The 15,755-nt window shown below is 49.0% G+C and overlaps 1 protein-coding gene across 1 annotated transcript in view; it reads right to left on the bottom strand.

Annotated features, from left to right (window-relative positions):
• Positions 1–5,120, bottom strand: part of mesd (mesoderm development LRP chaperone) — a 34,403-nt gene extending 29,283 nt beyond the window's left edge. Inside the window, exons 1-2 of the mRNA XM_038813332.1 lie at positions 4,918–5,120; positions 1,482–1,714 (exon numbers count right to left, since the gene is read on the bottom strand). Of these exons, the coding sequence (XP_038669260.1) occupies positions 1,482–1,714; positions 4,918–5,070 (386 nt within the window). The 5' untranslated portion in view covers positions 5,071–5,120. The remainder of the gene's footprint in view (positions 1–1,481; positions 1,715–4,917) is intronic.
• Positions 5,121–15,755: the final 10,635 nt, after the last annotated feature.

Below are 15,755 nucleotides of genomic sequence, written 5' to 3'. Positions count from 1 at the left end.
CAGTGATTGGTCAAGACTGGAGTAGAATGCCTCTTTTGTTTCGTCCTTGGATTGGGGCGTGGGAACTGACGAATGTGACATGCTGCTTTTGGGCCAGGGTTAGCCGTAGGATCATGAGGCGTTCGCCAAGTCAGTTGAGGGTTCATTGAGATGTTCGACCAATTTGTTTTATGGCAAAGTTGACGCCGTAGAGACGACATTCTTCTTCTGGTTTGCCTTTCCAGAAGAATGTGCATCCGCCACCTTGTTCTTTAATCTAGCCTTCTACTGCCAGTCGTATCTCCCTCAGGGCAGCAAAGTCAATGTGATGTCATTGGAGTTCCCGGGCTATGATGGCGTTGCAGTGTTCAGTTCTGTTGGTGTTGACCATAAGGATCCTGACATCCAGGTCCTGAAATTCATTTGGGTGGGTGGGGTTGGGGTGGAAGATGCCTGCCTGTGCATTCTTTTAACTTGGGGTGGCCGTTTAACACCAACCACCACATGGTCCCAGCGGAGCGAGGTCTTGGCCCAGTGACCTGAATATCAAGAGACGACTGGAGACGAGGCTTTGCTGTAGGGCGTGGATTAACACACACATCATCTGCCTGTCTTCCAAAGCAGCCAGCTCCAAATACAGAAAATGTTCCTGTAATTGCAGCAGCAATGTTAAGTAAAGTTGCAATAGTCCCAGATGACCATAGATGCTTTCCTATTTTGAGGGGGAGAGCTGACTGGTGGTGATTTAACCAGAGGGTCACCACACCTCATGCGAGGGGCAAGGTTGGGGGCTTCATGAATAACCTCAGTATGGGAATTGAACCCACGCTGTTGGCCTCATTCTGCATCATAAACCAGCTGTGGAGCCAACTGAGTTAAACCAATATTAGATATGGGAGAAGGAGACGGTTACTCAGTTCCTTGAGCCTGCTAGACTATTTCATGAAATTATGGACTGTCAGCACCTCATCTTCACTTACAGTATCTCTATCAATAATCCTTTATAACTTTATCTGAAAAAACTAATTGTTAATGCCAGTCTTTTTAACAATATGCTCCTTAAAGCAATCTTTAAATCCCTGCTTAAATAGCTCCTCACCGTAATGACCCATACTGGGGAATAGATCCAAAAATACTAACAGAGTCCAACTTCGCCATCCAAACAGCAACTGTTCATACATGGGCAGTAAAGTCAGTGGTTATTCAACAAAGAAGTTTCACACAAGATCGGTTTACATCCAAGCATGTGCATTTTGTCGCTGGGATCACTGAATGGGTGATTAGACTGAAAAGACACCCATTCATTTGTTAGTACAAGAGTAGAAATCAGTTTAAAGCTCCCTTTTGTGTCATTCGGCACAGATGGGAGATCCATTTTCATCATCATGGAACAATAGTGCCACAATGCCAAATATCCTAAAATTAAGCTTTACAATTAGTTTTGCCAATTCACAAGTCATCCACAGAGTTTTTGTTTTAGCCACAATACTCAAGACACTTACCTCTGGACATCATAGTTTGCATTGTACAGACTGCCTTGCCAAAGACTGGTGATCTCCTCAGTGTCCTTCTCAGTGGGATTCCCAGACACCGTGGCAAATATCATTAAGGTCTTGCCTTTCTTGGTCATCTTCAGAAGGTTTTCAGGATTGCTGGCATCAATTTTGGAAAAGTCTATCGGTGGAGATGTTCTCTTGTGCTCTGGTAGGTCCCCTTCTTCTATATCATCGTCTTTCTGCACAAAGATAAAGCATAACAAATTTCTGCTGGAGAATAACATGTTAATTGGGAGATTGAAGTTAATGTGAAACAGCACTGTGCCGGATGACATTAAGCAAGGACCTCATGTAAACTACCATTTTGTTAAGTGTTCTTCCATATTCTTTAATGATTTCAGATTTACAGATTAATTTGAACGCTACATCATCGTGCTCGACTGCCAAAAGTCCAAAAGCACAACAATCCAGTATGTAACTTAAACTCTCTAGGTTCTTATAATTGAATGGGCTCTTCCATAAAGTGAATATTGCCTTAAATAATTTAAAGAATCATAGTGGAAAGGGTCCACAGTACCTTAACCACAGACCACATCCTGCTGAAGGCTGAATATACACAGAAACAACTTTCAAGACATAAGATTTTAATACCTAATCCCTCAACTGGAAAGACAGTGTGTAATGTCTGGCATCCACAAATCTGGTCTCAATACTTTTTATCTGCAATATGATGACAGAAAAGACCCTTTATCTGAACGAGTCTGTGCCGGTCAAAAACAACCTAACTATTCTAATCCAATTTCCCAGCACTTGACTTATAGCCCTGTATGCTTTGGGATCGCAAGTACACATCTAAAGACTTAATGTTGAGAGTCTCTGCCTCCACCACCTTTTCAGGCAGTGTGTTCCACATACCCATCGCCCTCTGGAAATGTTTTTCCTCAAATCCCCTCAGTCTCTTGCCTCTTACCTTAAATCTATGCCCCCTGATCATTGATCCCTTCACCAAGGGGAAAAGTTTCTTCCTGACAATTCCATCTATGCCCCTCATAATTTTACACATCTCAATCATGTCCCCCCTCGGTATCCTCAGCTCCAAGGAAAACAATCCAAGTGTATCCAATTTCTCTTCAGAGTTAAAACGCTCAGTCCAGGCAACATCCTGGTAAATCTCCTTTCTACCCTTTCAAGTGCTACCACATCCTTCCTACGAGGTGGATTCCAGAACTCTATGCCACGGCTAATAAAGGCAAGTATGCCATATCCTTAACCACTGTATCCACCTGCTCTGCTACCTTAAGGGACGAGTATGAGACATGCACACCAAGGTCCCTCTGATCCTGTGCTTCTTAGGGCCCTGCCATTTATCATGCACTCCCTTGCCTTGTTTGTCCTTCCCCCAGTGCATCATATCACACTTATCCAGGTTGAATTCCATTTGCCAATAATCAGCCCATCTGGCCAGCCCGTCTATGTCCTCCTGTAATCTAAGGGTATCCTCCTCGCCACTTGTTACCTCACCAATTATCGTATCAACTCCTGGTGTATTTTGAACTTGCCAACTGGTTGCTATGTTTGCCCCAGTCATGGAATGAAAATTATGAAATATTTTAGAAGTATTTATTGCTGCTTTGAGACCCTCAGATTGGGGTCTTTCATTTGGCTGCTCAGATGATCTGCCGTTCTTCAACTGTCCAAACCTCAGCTCATTAACTGCTGCGCCATCCCTTCTCACCCCATCAGCCTCCTTCCTCACTCATTCTAAAATCATCAACTTCAAATTCTTCCAAAGTAACTACCTCTGAACTAACAACCCCTCCTATACCCTTCAGTCTACTGACCTTAGCCTTTCTTTTCATCTTTCTAAATTCATCCCACCATTGCTGGTAAAACCATCAGTCACCTGATCCATAATCTGAACTCCCTCCTGGAACACCTACAGCTCTCAACTAATGTCTGCACTTTTAAAAACCTCCTCGATTCTGAACAGGAGTTGAAATGTTATCTCTTTCTCTCTCCACAGATGCTGCCTGACTTGCTGAGTATTTCCAGCACTTCATTTTTATTTCATGTCTCCAGCATCTACAGTTTAGCTTTTATCATTAAAAGCCTTCACATTTCCAAACAAGCTTTTGGTCTGGGCTCAGTTGCAATACCTTTCATTTATTTATATCCTCACTTACGAGCATAGGGGGATGTTTGCGACATTGCAAGATGTTGTCAATGACAGGGGTTGTCCTATTCTTTGAAGCCAAAGAGCTGATTCAGAGTTGTGAGACATCAGAAAACCAGACTGCAGTCTGGAAATCTAGGCCCAGTCTGGTTGTTTAGCTTCTGGTTGGCTCTCAGCCACATCTGAAGTCATGGTTCCTGCTGCTTACTAGTGGTTACAAGATCACCAAAAGAATGAGATGTTAATGCCCACAATCCATAATAATCTTTGAATGAGGGGAATAAATATTTGAAAATTCATTTTAAAAGAGTGTGAAAAGAGTGAAAAAAATGGTCAGCTATTTCAGAAAGCCAACACATGCAATGGGCCTGGCTTCCTTCTGTGCTGCATTCCCCAGTGTTTGCTGGCCTACACACTGGCTCCCAGTTATGCAACACCCCGATTTTGAAATTCTCGTCCTTCAGCGACACAAACCTCAGATCTCTGCACCCATCTCATTTTAGCCTCAAACATTCCCAACTTTAATTGTTCCCCAATAGGTGGCTATGCCTTCTGCTGCTGAGGCCCCAAACTCCGGAATCCCCTCCCTAGCCTTTCCCCATCTCCTTTCAGACACACCTCAAAACCCAACTCCTTGATCAAGCTTCTGGGCACCCTCCTCTCCAAGTGGCTCCGTTCCATAAGATGTAGGAGCAGAAGTAGGCCTTATGGTCCATCGAGTCTGCTCCGCCACTCAGTGAGATTATGACTGATCCGCCAAATATGGCTCTTTAAGGCCCATGTAAAACAAGATGCTGAAACATTGAAGGCGCTGTACAAATGTAAGCGGTTGTCATAAAATGCTGGTGTTGCTCAACAGTCTCAGCACCAAGATGTGATCTAGAATGTACTAGCTGAAAGGGTGGTGGAAGCAACTTCTAAAGGATTGTTCTGAGGTCTGTAAATAACTGACTAGCTCTTTCAAAGAGCTAGCAGGATGATGGGCTGAAAGGCCTTCTCCTGGCAGGATGCTGTGATCCCGATAGCAGCAGCTACACTAATTTTGAGAGGAATATCAATCATTTATTTTATTCTGTGCCATAAAGCGCATTTCCTCTCTTTTGTAATGGGGAATGTGCCCCACCGGCCCTGGAAGCGGATTTAACCCGGATCAGGTTATTCCAGACCCGCTCATGGCCCAGAGAGGCTAGGCCCCGAGCCCCCCACAGGCCGCCGCGACCCTCGGGCCTTCCCCTCTCTCTCACACACACAGACACGGGGGTTCCGCACCTCCCACTCCTCCAGCAGCCTCGCCATGTCGGCATCGTTGTAATCGCGGATATCCTTCTTCTTCTTGGCGGCCTTGGGCCGACCCTCCTCCTCCCCAGCAGCGGTGCTGCACAGCAGCAGGAACATCAGCACCGAAATCCAGGCCGCCGCCATCTTCACACAGCCAAGGCCGCCCTCCCGCAGCGCGGCCGCTTTGACCAGGCGTGCTGAACGTGCGCGCCCCACACGCCTGCCGCCGGCCGACTCCGCGCGCCTCACCCAGTGCGCGCTGGGCGGGGCCAGTGCCAAGCCCCCGTCATGTCACTGAACAGTCGCCAATAGGGATTCCATTGACCGTAGGAAGCCCCGCCCCGTCCGCAGTGATTGGTAGCCGCTGCCGCGCCCAGACAAACAGCTGGGTGGAGTGTAACTCTGCAGCACCCTCTCATTCATTGACACAGCTGCTGACAGATTTACTCCATTAAACTATTGAAGTCCTTGGGACTATAGGACAGCAGCGGCGTGGGTACAAATTTGGCAAAGAGACAAAAAGCAGCAAGTAACAGTGAATTGTTCTTCCCAGTTTGGACTGGTGTTTCCCAGGAGCCAGTATTAGGATCACTGCTCATTTAGATATAATGCGGAGATGCCGGCGTTGGACCGGGGTGGGCACAGTAAGAAGTCTTACAACACCAGGTTAAAGTCCAACAGGTTTGTTTGGAATCACTAGCTTTCACTAGTGAGTGACTCTCCTGATGAAGGAGGTGCGCTCTGAAAGCTAGTGACTCTCCTGATGAAGGAGATGCACTGGGAAAGCTAGTGATTTCAAACAAACTTGTTGGACTTCGTTGAGATATATATTAGTAGCCTGGGTTTGGGGGCGGAAACAGGTCTGCCACAACTTCACTTCATGCCCGCTCCCCGTACTCCTTGGTTCCCCGAAACACCAAAAATTTACTCCAGCTTTGAACATACTCAACGATGGAGGATTCATCATCCTCGGTAATAAAAAATTCCAAAGATCCACAACCCACCCAGTGAAGAAAAGTCTCCACTTTTCTGTCTTAAAGAGAAACCCCGTCTTCTGGGACTGCTGCCATGTCCAAGGTTCCCCAGACAGGGAAAACAACCTTTCAGCATCTACCCTGTCAATTTCATTCAGAATCCTGTATGTTTCAATATGTTCATCTCTCATTCAAAGAACCATAGAATCCGTACTTGCAGAAGGATGCCATTCGGCCATCGGGTCCAAACCAACTCTTCAAAAAGGCACTTCACCCAGGTCCACTCCGCTGCCCTATCCCCGTAACCCAGCCAGCATGGCCAATCCACCTAATCTGCACATCTTTGGACACTCTTCCAAACTTTAGACAATATAAACCCAATTTACTCAGCCGCTCATTGTAAGACAACCCTTTCATCCCGGGCAGCACGGTAGCATAGTGGTTAGCACAGTTGCTTCACAGCTCCAGGGTCCCAGGTTCGATTCCCGGCTTGGGTCACTGTCTGTGCGAAGTCTGCACGTTCTCCCCGTGTCTGCGTGGGTTTCCTCCAGGTGCTCCAGTTTCCTCCTGCAGTCCAAAGATGTGCAGGTTAGGTGGATTGGCTATGATAAATTGTCCTTAGTGTCCAAAAGGGTTGGGTGGGGTTGCTGGGTTGCGAGGTTGGGGTGGAGGTGTGGGCTTAAGTAGGGTGCTCTTTCCAGGGGCCGGTGCAGACTCGATGGGCCGAATAGTCTCCTTCTGCACTGTAAATTCTATGAGTATGATCCCAGGAACCAATTTAAAGTACCTTTGCTGCACTGCCTTCAAATTATGTATATCCTTTCTTAGAAATGGAGACCAAAACTGAACACAGTGCTCTACATGTGGTCTCATTAAAGCCCCATTCAGTTGTAGCGACGCTTCCTTATTCTTGTATTTCAATTCACTTACAATAAAGGCCAACCTGCCATTTGCTTTCCCAATCACTTGTTGTATCTGTGTGCGAACTGGCAGCTGGGATGCACTACCTGTAAAGAATTGAAGCAGATTCAATTGTAATTTTCAAAGGAGAATTGACATATACTTTAGAATTTAGAACAGTACAGCACAGAACAGGCCCTTCGGCCCTCGATGTTGTGCCGAGCAATGATCACCCTACTCAAACCCACGTATCCATCCTATACCCGTAACCCAACAACTCCCCCCCACCGCCCCTTAACCTTTGAAACATTCACACAACTAAAGGGAAAGAGCAAGGAGTGGGAAAAGTGGAATTGTTCTTTCAAAGAGCCAAACCAGACATGAAGGGGCAGCATGCTGGCACAGTGGATGGCACTGCTGCCTCACTGCACTAGGGGCCCGGGTTCAATTCCGGTCTTGGGTGATTGTATGCAGGTTGCACATTCTCCCCGTGTCTGCATGGGTTTCCTCCAGGTGCTCCTGCTTCCTCCCACAGTCCAAAGATATGCAGGTTGGTGGAATGGCCTTGATCAATTGCCCCGTTAGTGTCCAGGGTTGTGCAGGTTAGTGGGGTTACGGAGTTGCAGGGATAGGGTGGGAGCCTGGTTAGGGTGACCTTGCAGAGCGTCAGTGCAGACCTGATGGGCTGAATGGCCTTCTTCTGCATTGTAGAGATCCTATTCTGTATTTTCGCAATTTATGATTCTATAGAAATCTGGTACAAGAGTGCAAGTTGTTTACAGAAGTACGTTTATCTTGCTTTAGTGAGTGCAGCTGCAACAACAGAGGTTTGTCACCACCTGGAGTGTTTCCTTGAAAGCTATTCTTACAACCAAATGCAATATCCAATGGTGCACTGTGGCTGCAGTATGTACAATGTGCAACAAGTCAGTGAGGTTACTTCTTTTTTTTAATAAATCTTTTTATTGGCATTTCCCATAATTATAAAGAGTTGTGTATATTCACATCACATTTTTCTCGCCCGCGCTAGTTTCCTTTATCAGACAGAGAGGTTTAGTTTGTCCTTCATTTAACTGACTCTATGTGCATTTCATTGCCCTCTGGATCGGTCTATTGTTCCTCCCCCTTCCCCGTTGTCCCCCCTCCCCACCTCCCTCCCCCATACCCCGCTGTTCCAGGTGCGGCATAATCTGGCAGATGTCCCATACGGTCCCCGTGCTCAGCGGCATGCCTGGTCTGGCAGGACCTGAAATGACAGGCACTGCCGATACACAGGAGACCTAATATCAGTACCCATGAGACCTCCGGAACGCACCCCTGGCCCAGCTGATTCCCTACACCGCAGGGGCCTCTGGTCTCAGCACCCGCCCGTGCCGGCTGGGATACTGGTGACTGGCGCGACACATGCCAGAGGTACGCTCTGTGGTACCCATCTGGCGCCCTCCCGTAGAGGCCAATGTTACCCTTGAGTGGAATTTGTGATGCCCCACCGGCAGACTGCTCCTGGTTCGGGGGTTGGGGTGGGGGGGGGGGCGGTGTTTGTGGGGTGGAGGCATGATGGAGGGAGGGATTGGGGGGTGAGGGGGTGGTGGGTGCACCCATGCAGCCGGTGTCACACTATGCAACCGTGGGCGGTCAGTAGGGTGCGCAGCAGGATGGCTACCTTGCAGGCCGCGCCAATGGCTATCCGTGCCTGGATACCCCAGTACCAGAGGTCACCCCAATTGCATGGCCTAGCTCCGGTCACCCCTGCTACTCTCCCGAGCCCTGGAAGATGCCCCACTACCCCACTCTCCCCCGTATCCGCCGCTGCGCCTATTTCCCGATTTTTAATACCACAAGTGAACCTCGGCATCTGTAACTCTTCCTGGCAGAGGCAGAGCATCGCGGGAGCCCCGGAGAATACTGGTACGGACCCGTTAATGATATGCCAACAGCATTTACTGTACATGTGGCGTTGTATGCATTCAGGCTGCTGTTGAGGCACCGGAGTATGGCATTCCGTCGGAAGCTGGGCACCGGCCTCGATTTTTGGCTGCCACGCAATTGTCCGCCCGATTCCGGTGTCAGCCAACGGAGGATCCCATCCATTGTTTTTTACGGGAACTGTGCAGTTACAATGATGGGCCAAGTATCTTTCTTCTGTGCTGTGAAATTCTATGATTCCCATATCATCTGCTGAGTACTGCTACTGATTAAATCCATTACTTTCCAACATGTTGAGTAAGGAAGTCATTTCTTGCCTGCACCTTCAATGATCTTTTCCCTGATATACTATTTATTGAATAAGGAAGCACACCTTAATTTCTGACCAGTTATCATTGTTACAAAATACATGATACCTTTTAATTTTAGTTATTGTGGTTATGCTTTCAACAGAATAAATGAAGTGATTGAGAGAACTTCTGGGGTTTAAAGAAATCTCTAGATTCCTGGAGAATTTGGCTTTACGTGACCCAAGTCTTGATCCTTGTGAAATGTTGATTAGGTTGGGAAGCCAAAAGAGGTGCAGCCCTGCTGCTGAGATTCTACAATAGAGACCATTGCTTATTCACTCCTGCTTGCATTAACAGAAAGGAAGAGAGGACATTAGCCGAAAAGCAGAACATGTTGTTCTTTCTGAGGGAATGCAGGCCTAAAGTGGTCTGACTTGTCCTCGCCTCAGTGCGAGAGTGAGGGAATTACCTGCAGAATGTGCTTCCCTCTCCTGGTGAGCTAGTGCCAAACTCCTGTCTGCCACTTCCTACTGCGATGGAGGCAGCCCCTTGAAAAACATCCAGTAGCCAACTGCATACAATGCCAGGTGGCACATCCCAGGGGAGAGGCGGCTGTCAGGATTGACTCACTCCAGAATGAACGGATCCATTTCCTGGAATGGGCCTCCCACACACATAGACTAACTCATTCTCTCAGTCACACACACTGTCAGTCTCACATGCACACACACGCTCTCTCTCAGTGCCACACACACATATTCTCTCTGTCACACAAACTCACTCCCTCAGTCCCACACACACACTCTCTCCCATACACACACTCACTTTCTCACGACCACACACACACTCACTATCTCACAACCACACACACATTCACTACTCCGCACACGCAGTCACTCGCTCCCCCCCCCCCCCCCCACACACACACACACTCTCTCCTCCCACACACATTTACTCTCTCTCCCACACACACTCACTTCCACTTCCACACATCCAATTAACCTTTTCTTCCACACACTCTCCATAACTTAGGGCTCTGCTTCACAGTGTCTCACTTGTCCCAGGTCTCGCAGTCAGTCTCTTCCCCATCTGCCCCCGGAACTCACAGTCAGCCTCTACCTGCCTGGGACATGACTCTCACAGTCAGCCTCTTCCTCCCTGGGGCCCGGCTCTCACAGTCAGCCTCTTCCACCCTGGGGCCTGGCTCTCACAGTCAGCCTCTACCTGCCTGGGGCCGGGTCTCACAGTCAGCCTCCTCCTCCTGGGGCATGGGTCTCACAGTCAGCCTCTTCCTCCCTGGGGCCTGAGTCTCACAGTCAGCCTCTTCCTCCCTGTGGCCCGGCTCTCACAGTCAGCCTCTTCCTCCCTGGGGCCGGGGTCTCACAGTCAGCCTCCTCCTCCTGGGGCATGGGTCTCACAGTCAGCCTCTTCCTCCCTGGGGCCAGGGTCTCACAGTCAGCCTCTTCCTCCCTGGGGCCTGGGTCTCACAGTCAGCCTCTTCCTCCCTGGGGCCCGGCTCTCACAGTCAGCCTCCTCCTCCTGGGGCATGGTTCTCACAGTCAGCCTCCTCCTCCTGGGGCCCAGGTCTCACAGTCAGTCTCTTCCTCCCTGGGGCCCGGGTCCCACAGTCAGCGTCCTCCTCCCTGGGGCATGACTCTCACAGTCAGACTCTTCCTCCCTGGAACCTGAGTCTCACAGTCAGCCTCTTCCTCCCTGGGGCCTGGGTTTCACAGTCAGCCTCCTCCTCCTGGGACCTGGCTCACACAGTCAGCCTCTTCCTCCCTGGTCCCGGCTCTCACAGTCAGCCTCTTCCTCCCTGGGGCCAGGTTCTCACTGTCAGCCGCTTCCTCCCTGGGGCCCGGGTCTCACAGTCAGCCTCTTCCTCCCTGGGCCCAGGTCTCACAGTAAGCCTCTTCCTCCCTGGGGCCCGGCTCTCACAGTCAGTCTCTTCCTCCCTGGGGCCTGGGTCTTACAGTCAGCCTCTTCCTCCCTGGGGCCTGGGTCTCACAGTCAGTCACTTCTGTGTTGTTCCTCGTGTCTTAATAAAGCTCGTAGTCTCAAAGGTGGAGGAGATGCTTTATTGTGAATTTGTTCTGTCTTCAGAGCTTAACTTACGGCTACTTCAAATGCTGCCTGCCTGTCCTGTGTCCTGCTACCAGTTCTGCCTTCCGTGAAGTGTCCTCACTTCCTGTCCCTTATATTTATAGCTCTCCCGTGCTCCCTCTAGTGCTTGCTCAGTTATATTGCATCTACTCAGATCTACAATCACCACATCCCCTTTTTTCTTTACATATTTTCTGTACATCGTTAAAGAAAATTGTACAAAACAGTTACTTATGATATGTGTATCTTTGCAAGTGATGGTGCTATTGCATATTTTACAAAGCCAATTTATATTTATGAGTCCACTCTTAATAAAAACATTTATGAGTCCAAACTTGATGAATTTCTTCACTGAGTTTTTTCTTTTGTTGTTGTTGACATGGTGAATGTTGTCGGTGTTCTTGTTATTTTAAGTAACCAATGCGTCATCCCGAGGTGTTTGCATGGTCGAACCACTGATGTTGACTGACATGGACTTTTTTCTGTGCTTGTGGTATCGATTTATTATGTCATCTGCCTTGAAAGCTGGTGTTCTTGCTTGTTCTGGAGCAGATGTGAGTTTGTGCGATTCGTTGTCATCCTATGGCATGTTTGTAGTCTTGTCATTGTTTTGCAGTGTGCTGTGGCATTGTCCTTCATGTGCAGAGTTGTACCATTTTGTACAAGTCGTTGTTTCATTGCTGTTGTTTCTGTCGTTCCTGTCTTTGTAGTTTTCGTTGCCGTTCGTGTTGCTGTTTTTGTCGTTTCTGTCTTTGTTGTTGTCGCTATCTTTGTTATGCTTCTTGTTGGTTTTGTTGTTCTTCTTGTAGTTTTTGTCATTGTGCTTGTAGTTTTTGTTGGTGCTGTTGTTGTTCTTGTTTCTGCAGTGCTTCTTGCGATTTTTATTGTTCTGTCGCGCTTCATGGTGCTTTTGTTCTTGCTGTTGTTGTTCTCGTTTCTTCTGTGCTTCTTTTGGCTTTTGTTTTTCTTGTTATGCTCAATGAGTGTCCCGTGTGGATAATTTGAGTCATTGTCACAGTGATTGGTGCGCGTGTCCTTTGTGGAATCTGTTGCATTGAACGTTTCGTCTCGAGAATGGTGAGACTGATCTGATGTTGCATTGATGCTGGTGACATCAGTCATTTGTGGTGGATTTGATTCCTCGTCTTTGCTTCCTTTGTGCTCCTCTTCTGGAGTCAAATTCTTCATGATTTCATTTGACGCGGTCTCTCTGGACTCTTGGTGCTCCTCTTCCGGAGTCAAAATCTTCACGATTTCAATTGACGTGGTCTCTCTGGACTCTTGGCGCTCCTCTTCTGGAGACAAAATCTTCATGGTTTCTGTTGATGTGGTCTCACAGGACTCTTGGTGCTCCTCTTCTGGAGTCAAAATCTGCATGGTTTCTGTTGATGTGGTCTCACAGGACTCTTGGTGCTCCTCTTCTGGAGTCAAAATCTGCATGGTTTCTGTTGATGTTGTCTCACTGGACTCTTGGGTGGCCCTACTCTGTGCTTCTGTACAGACAAGCTGAGAACTGTCAGTCTCGCTGTGATCCTGTACCTCCTGTATGTCGAGTGTGATCACCTTGTCACTGTTTTCGCATGCAGTGGGTAGATGTACGTTGTCTTCTTCTTGTTCATGTGAGCTTGGTAGACTTTCATAGTCTGCTTGCGGTTGCTCAGATACGGCGGGTTGACCTTCATGGTCTTGTTCATGCATGGTGTTCGCCAGGGAGTGTTTGCTTGCTTCCCTTTTGGAGTCTTTCATCACTCTCACTGTGGAGCCTGTCATCGCTCTCTCTGTGGAGTCTTTCTGTGCTCTCTGTGTGGCGTCGTCTTCTTCTTGGGTATTGCTGTCATCCAATGTATCGACGATCTGCCATGGCACCATGGTGTTGGATTCATCTACCAGGAGTAGATTCATGTTGAGCTTTGCGACCGTGTCGCTGATGCTGTGATCAGCATATCCGAATAACTCAGCCATGTCTGAGTAGTAATCTTCGAAAACCAAATCATCTTTTTTTGTTTCGGATTTCTTTTTGTTCTCTTCACTTTGGGTGGTGCAGACTGCTTTTTTCAGAGTGTTGTGAGAGTTATTGTCAACTGCTGGTTTAAGTTCAGGTGTTTTTCTGTGTTCTGAGGCAAGAAAATTTGGTTTTACAGCTTTAAATATCTTGTTTTCAATTTTCGGGCATTTCCCTTTTAAGTAGGCGTGGTCCGAATGCTCAGACGTCATGACGCTCATGACGTCATGCGTAGGAATCAATTGCGCATACGCAAATCGGCCTTCCTGTACTGTGCGGGTTTGTGTCCACTGCGCATGGGTGGCTTGCGCATGCACATAACGATCAGCAACACAAACTTTTTTAAACTGCGCATGCGCGGCTTCCATTTCCTGTGCATGCGCAGATGCAGTTTTTTGTTCTTTGTCTGCCACAGACTGTAAAATGTGCTCCGACGCCATTTTATCACGGATTTCAGCGTTTTTTCTTTCTGAAAGTTGTAAGTTACCTTTTCCTTTCGATCTGAACTGGACCGCAGCGTTTTGGCTTTGTGAAAAATTCAAGTTATTTCTTCTTTTTGATATGTACTTTTCACTCGCGATTTCTTGACTGAACCCTTTCTGTTTGTAGAGTTTTGCACCACTCAGTCTCTGTGCAGTTTGGCCTCTGAGCATACCGTGCTGTTCAAATTCCTTACAGTACTCTTCACATTTTTTTAGTATTATTTGTAAGTTGTTGCTGTCTTCAGCTTTTGAGTATTTAAAACCATTATATACTTTCCTAGCTTCATGTCCTGCGGTGAGCATTGCTATTTTAATTTCGTCTGAGGCTGCTGCTACATCATTAGCTATGATATAAAAATCGAACATTTGTTTAAATATTTTCCAGACATTTCTTACATTGCTGGTCGTGTCCAGTTGAGGTGGGGTTCCAAGCCACATCCTCGAATAAGCGATGCTTCCCAAGTCGGATGTCCAGTAGGAGATTTCCATGCCATTTTGTTCTTTCTGTGTCTGCAGCTGAGTTGTCCTGTAGTAAGCGTCTGAAGCTACTGCTGGTACCATGTGTTGTTCCTCATGTCTTAATAAAGCTCGTAGTCTCAAAGGTGGAGAAGATGCTTTATTGTGAATTTGTTCTGTCTTCAGAGCTTAACTTACGGCTACCTCAAATGCTGCCTGCCTGCATCTACTCAGATCTACAATCACAACATCTTCCTCCCTGGGCCCAGGTCGCACAGTCAGCCTCTTCCTCCCTGGGGCCTGTGTCTCACAGTCAGCCTCTTCCTCCCTGGGGCCTGTGTCTCACAGTCAGCCTCTTCTTCCTCGGGCCCGGCTCCCAAAGTCAGCCTCTTCCTCCCTGGGGCCTGGGTCTCACAGTCAGCTTCTTCCTCCCTGGGGCCAGGTCTCACAGTCAGCCTCTTCCTCCCTGGGGCCTGGATCTCACAGTCAGTCTCTTCCTCCCTGGGGCCTGGGTCTCACAGTCAGCCTCTTCCTCCCTGGGGCCAGGGTCTCACAGTCAGCCTCTTCCTCCCTGGGCCCAGCTCTCACAGTAAGCTTCTTCCTCCCTGGGGCCAGGTCTCACAGTCAGCCTCTTCCTCCCTGGGGCCTGGCTCTCACAGTCAGCCTCTTTCTCCCTGGGGCCTGGATCTCACAGTCAGCCTCTTCCTCCTCGGGCCCGGCTCCCACAGTCAGTCTCTTCCTCCCTGGGCCCGGCTCTCACAGTCAGCCTCTTCCTCCCTGGGGCCTGGGTCTCACAGTCAGCCTCTTCCTCCCTGGGGCCTGGGTCTCACAGTCAGCCTCTTCCTCCCTGGGGCCTGGCTCTCACAGTCAGCCTCTTCCTGCCTGGGCCCCGGTTCTCACAGCCAGTGTCTTCCTGCCTGGGGCCCGGGTTTCACAGTCAGCCTCTTCCTGCCTGGGCCCCGGTTCTCACAGTCAGCGTTTTCCTCCCTGGGGCCCGGGTCTCACAGTCAGCCTCTTGCTCCTCGGGCTCCGGGTCTCACAGTCAGCCTCTTGCTCCTCGGGCTCCGGGTCTCACAGTCAGTTTCTTCCTCCCTGGGCCCCGGGTCTCACAGTCAGTCACTTCCTCCCTGGGGCCTGGGTCTCACAGTCAGCCTCTTCCTCCCTGGGGCCCGGGTCTCACATTCAGCCTCTTCCTCCCTGGGGCCTGGGTCTCACAGTCAGCCTCTTCCTCCCTGGGGCCTGGGTCTCACAGTCAGCCTCTTCCTCCCTGGGGCCTGGGTCTCACAGTCAGCCTCTTCCTCCCTGGGGCCCGGGTCTCACATTCAGCCTCTTCCTCCCTGGGGCCTGGGTCTCACAGTCAGCCTCTTCCTCCCTTGGGCCTGGGTCTCACAGTCAGCCTCTTCCTCCCTGAGGCCTGGGTCTCACAGTCAGCCTCTTCCTCCCTGGGGCCTGGGTCTCACAGTCAGCCTCTTCCTCCCTGGTACTCCGGTTGAAGGCACTCCACACCCTTCATTTTGGGGGTCCCTGTCCTTTGGGAGCTCCGTGCCAGGGCACACTGTGTTTCATTGTAAATACTCCCATGGTTGTGAGTCAACAAAGGCATTAATGGGAGTTTCAGCAGCAGATTAACTGAGGCAGGAGCAGAATTGGGTGGTGCTCTGGAGGTGAAAATACGTGGCCTTGATCCTGATGTGGG

This window comes from Scyliorhinus canicula, chromosome 12 (genome assembly GCF_902713615.1).
Source record: "Scyliorhinus canicula chromosome 12, sScyCan1.1, whole genome shotgun sequence".
NCBI classification, from domain to species: Eukaryota; Metazoa; Chordata; class Chondrichthyes; order Carcharhiniformes; family Scyliorhinidae; genus Scyliorhinus; species Scyliorhinus canicula.
The sequence above is the reverse complement of the archived record's forward strand: the minus strand, read 5'-3'. Positions and strand labels throughout refer to the sequence as shown.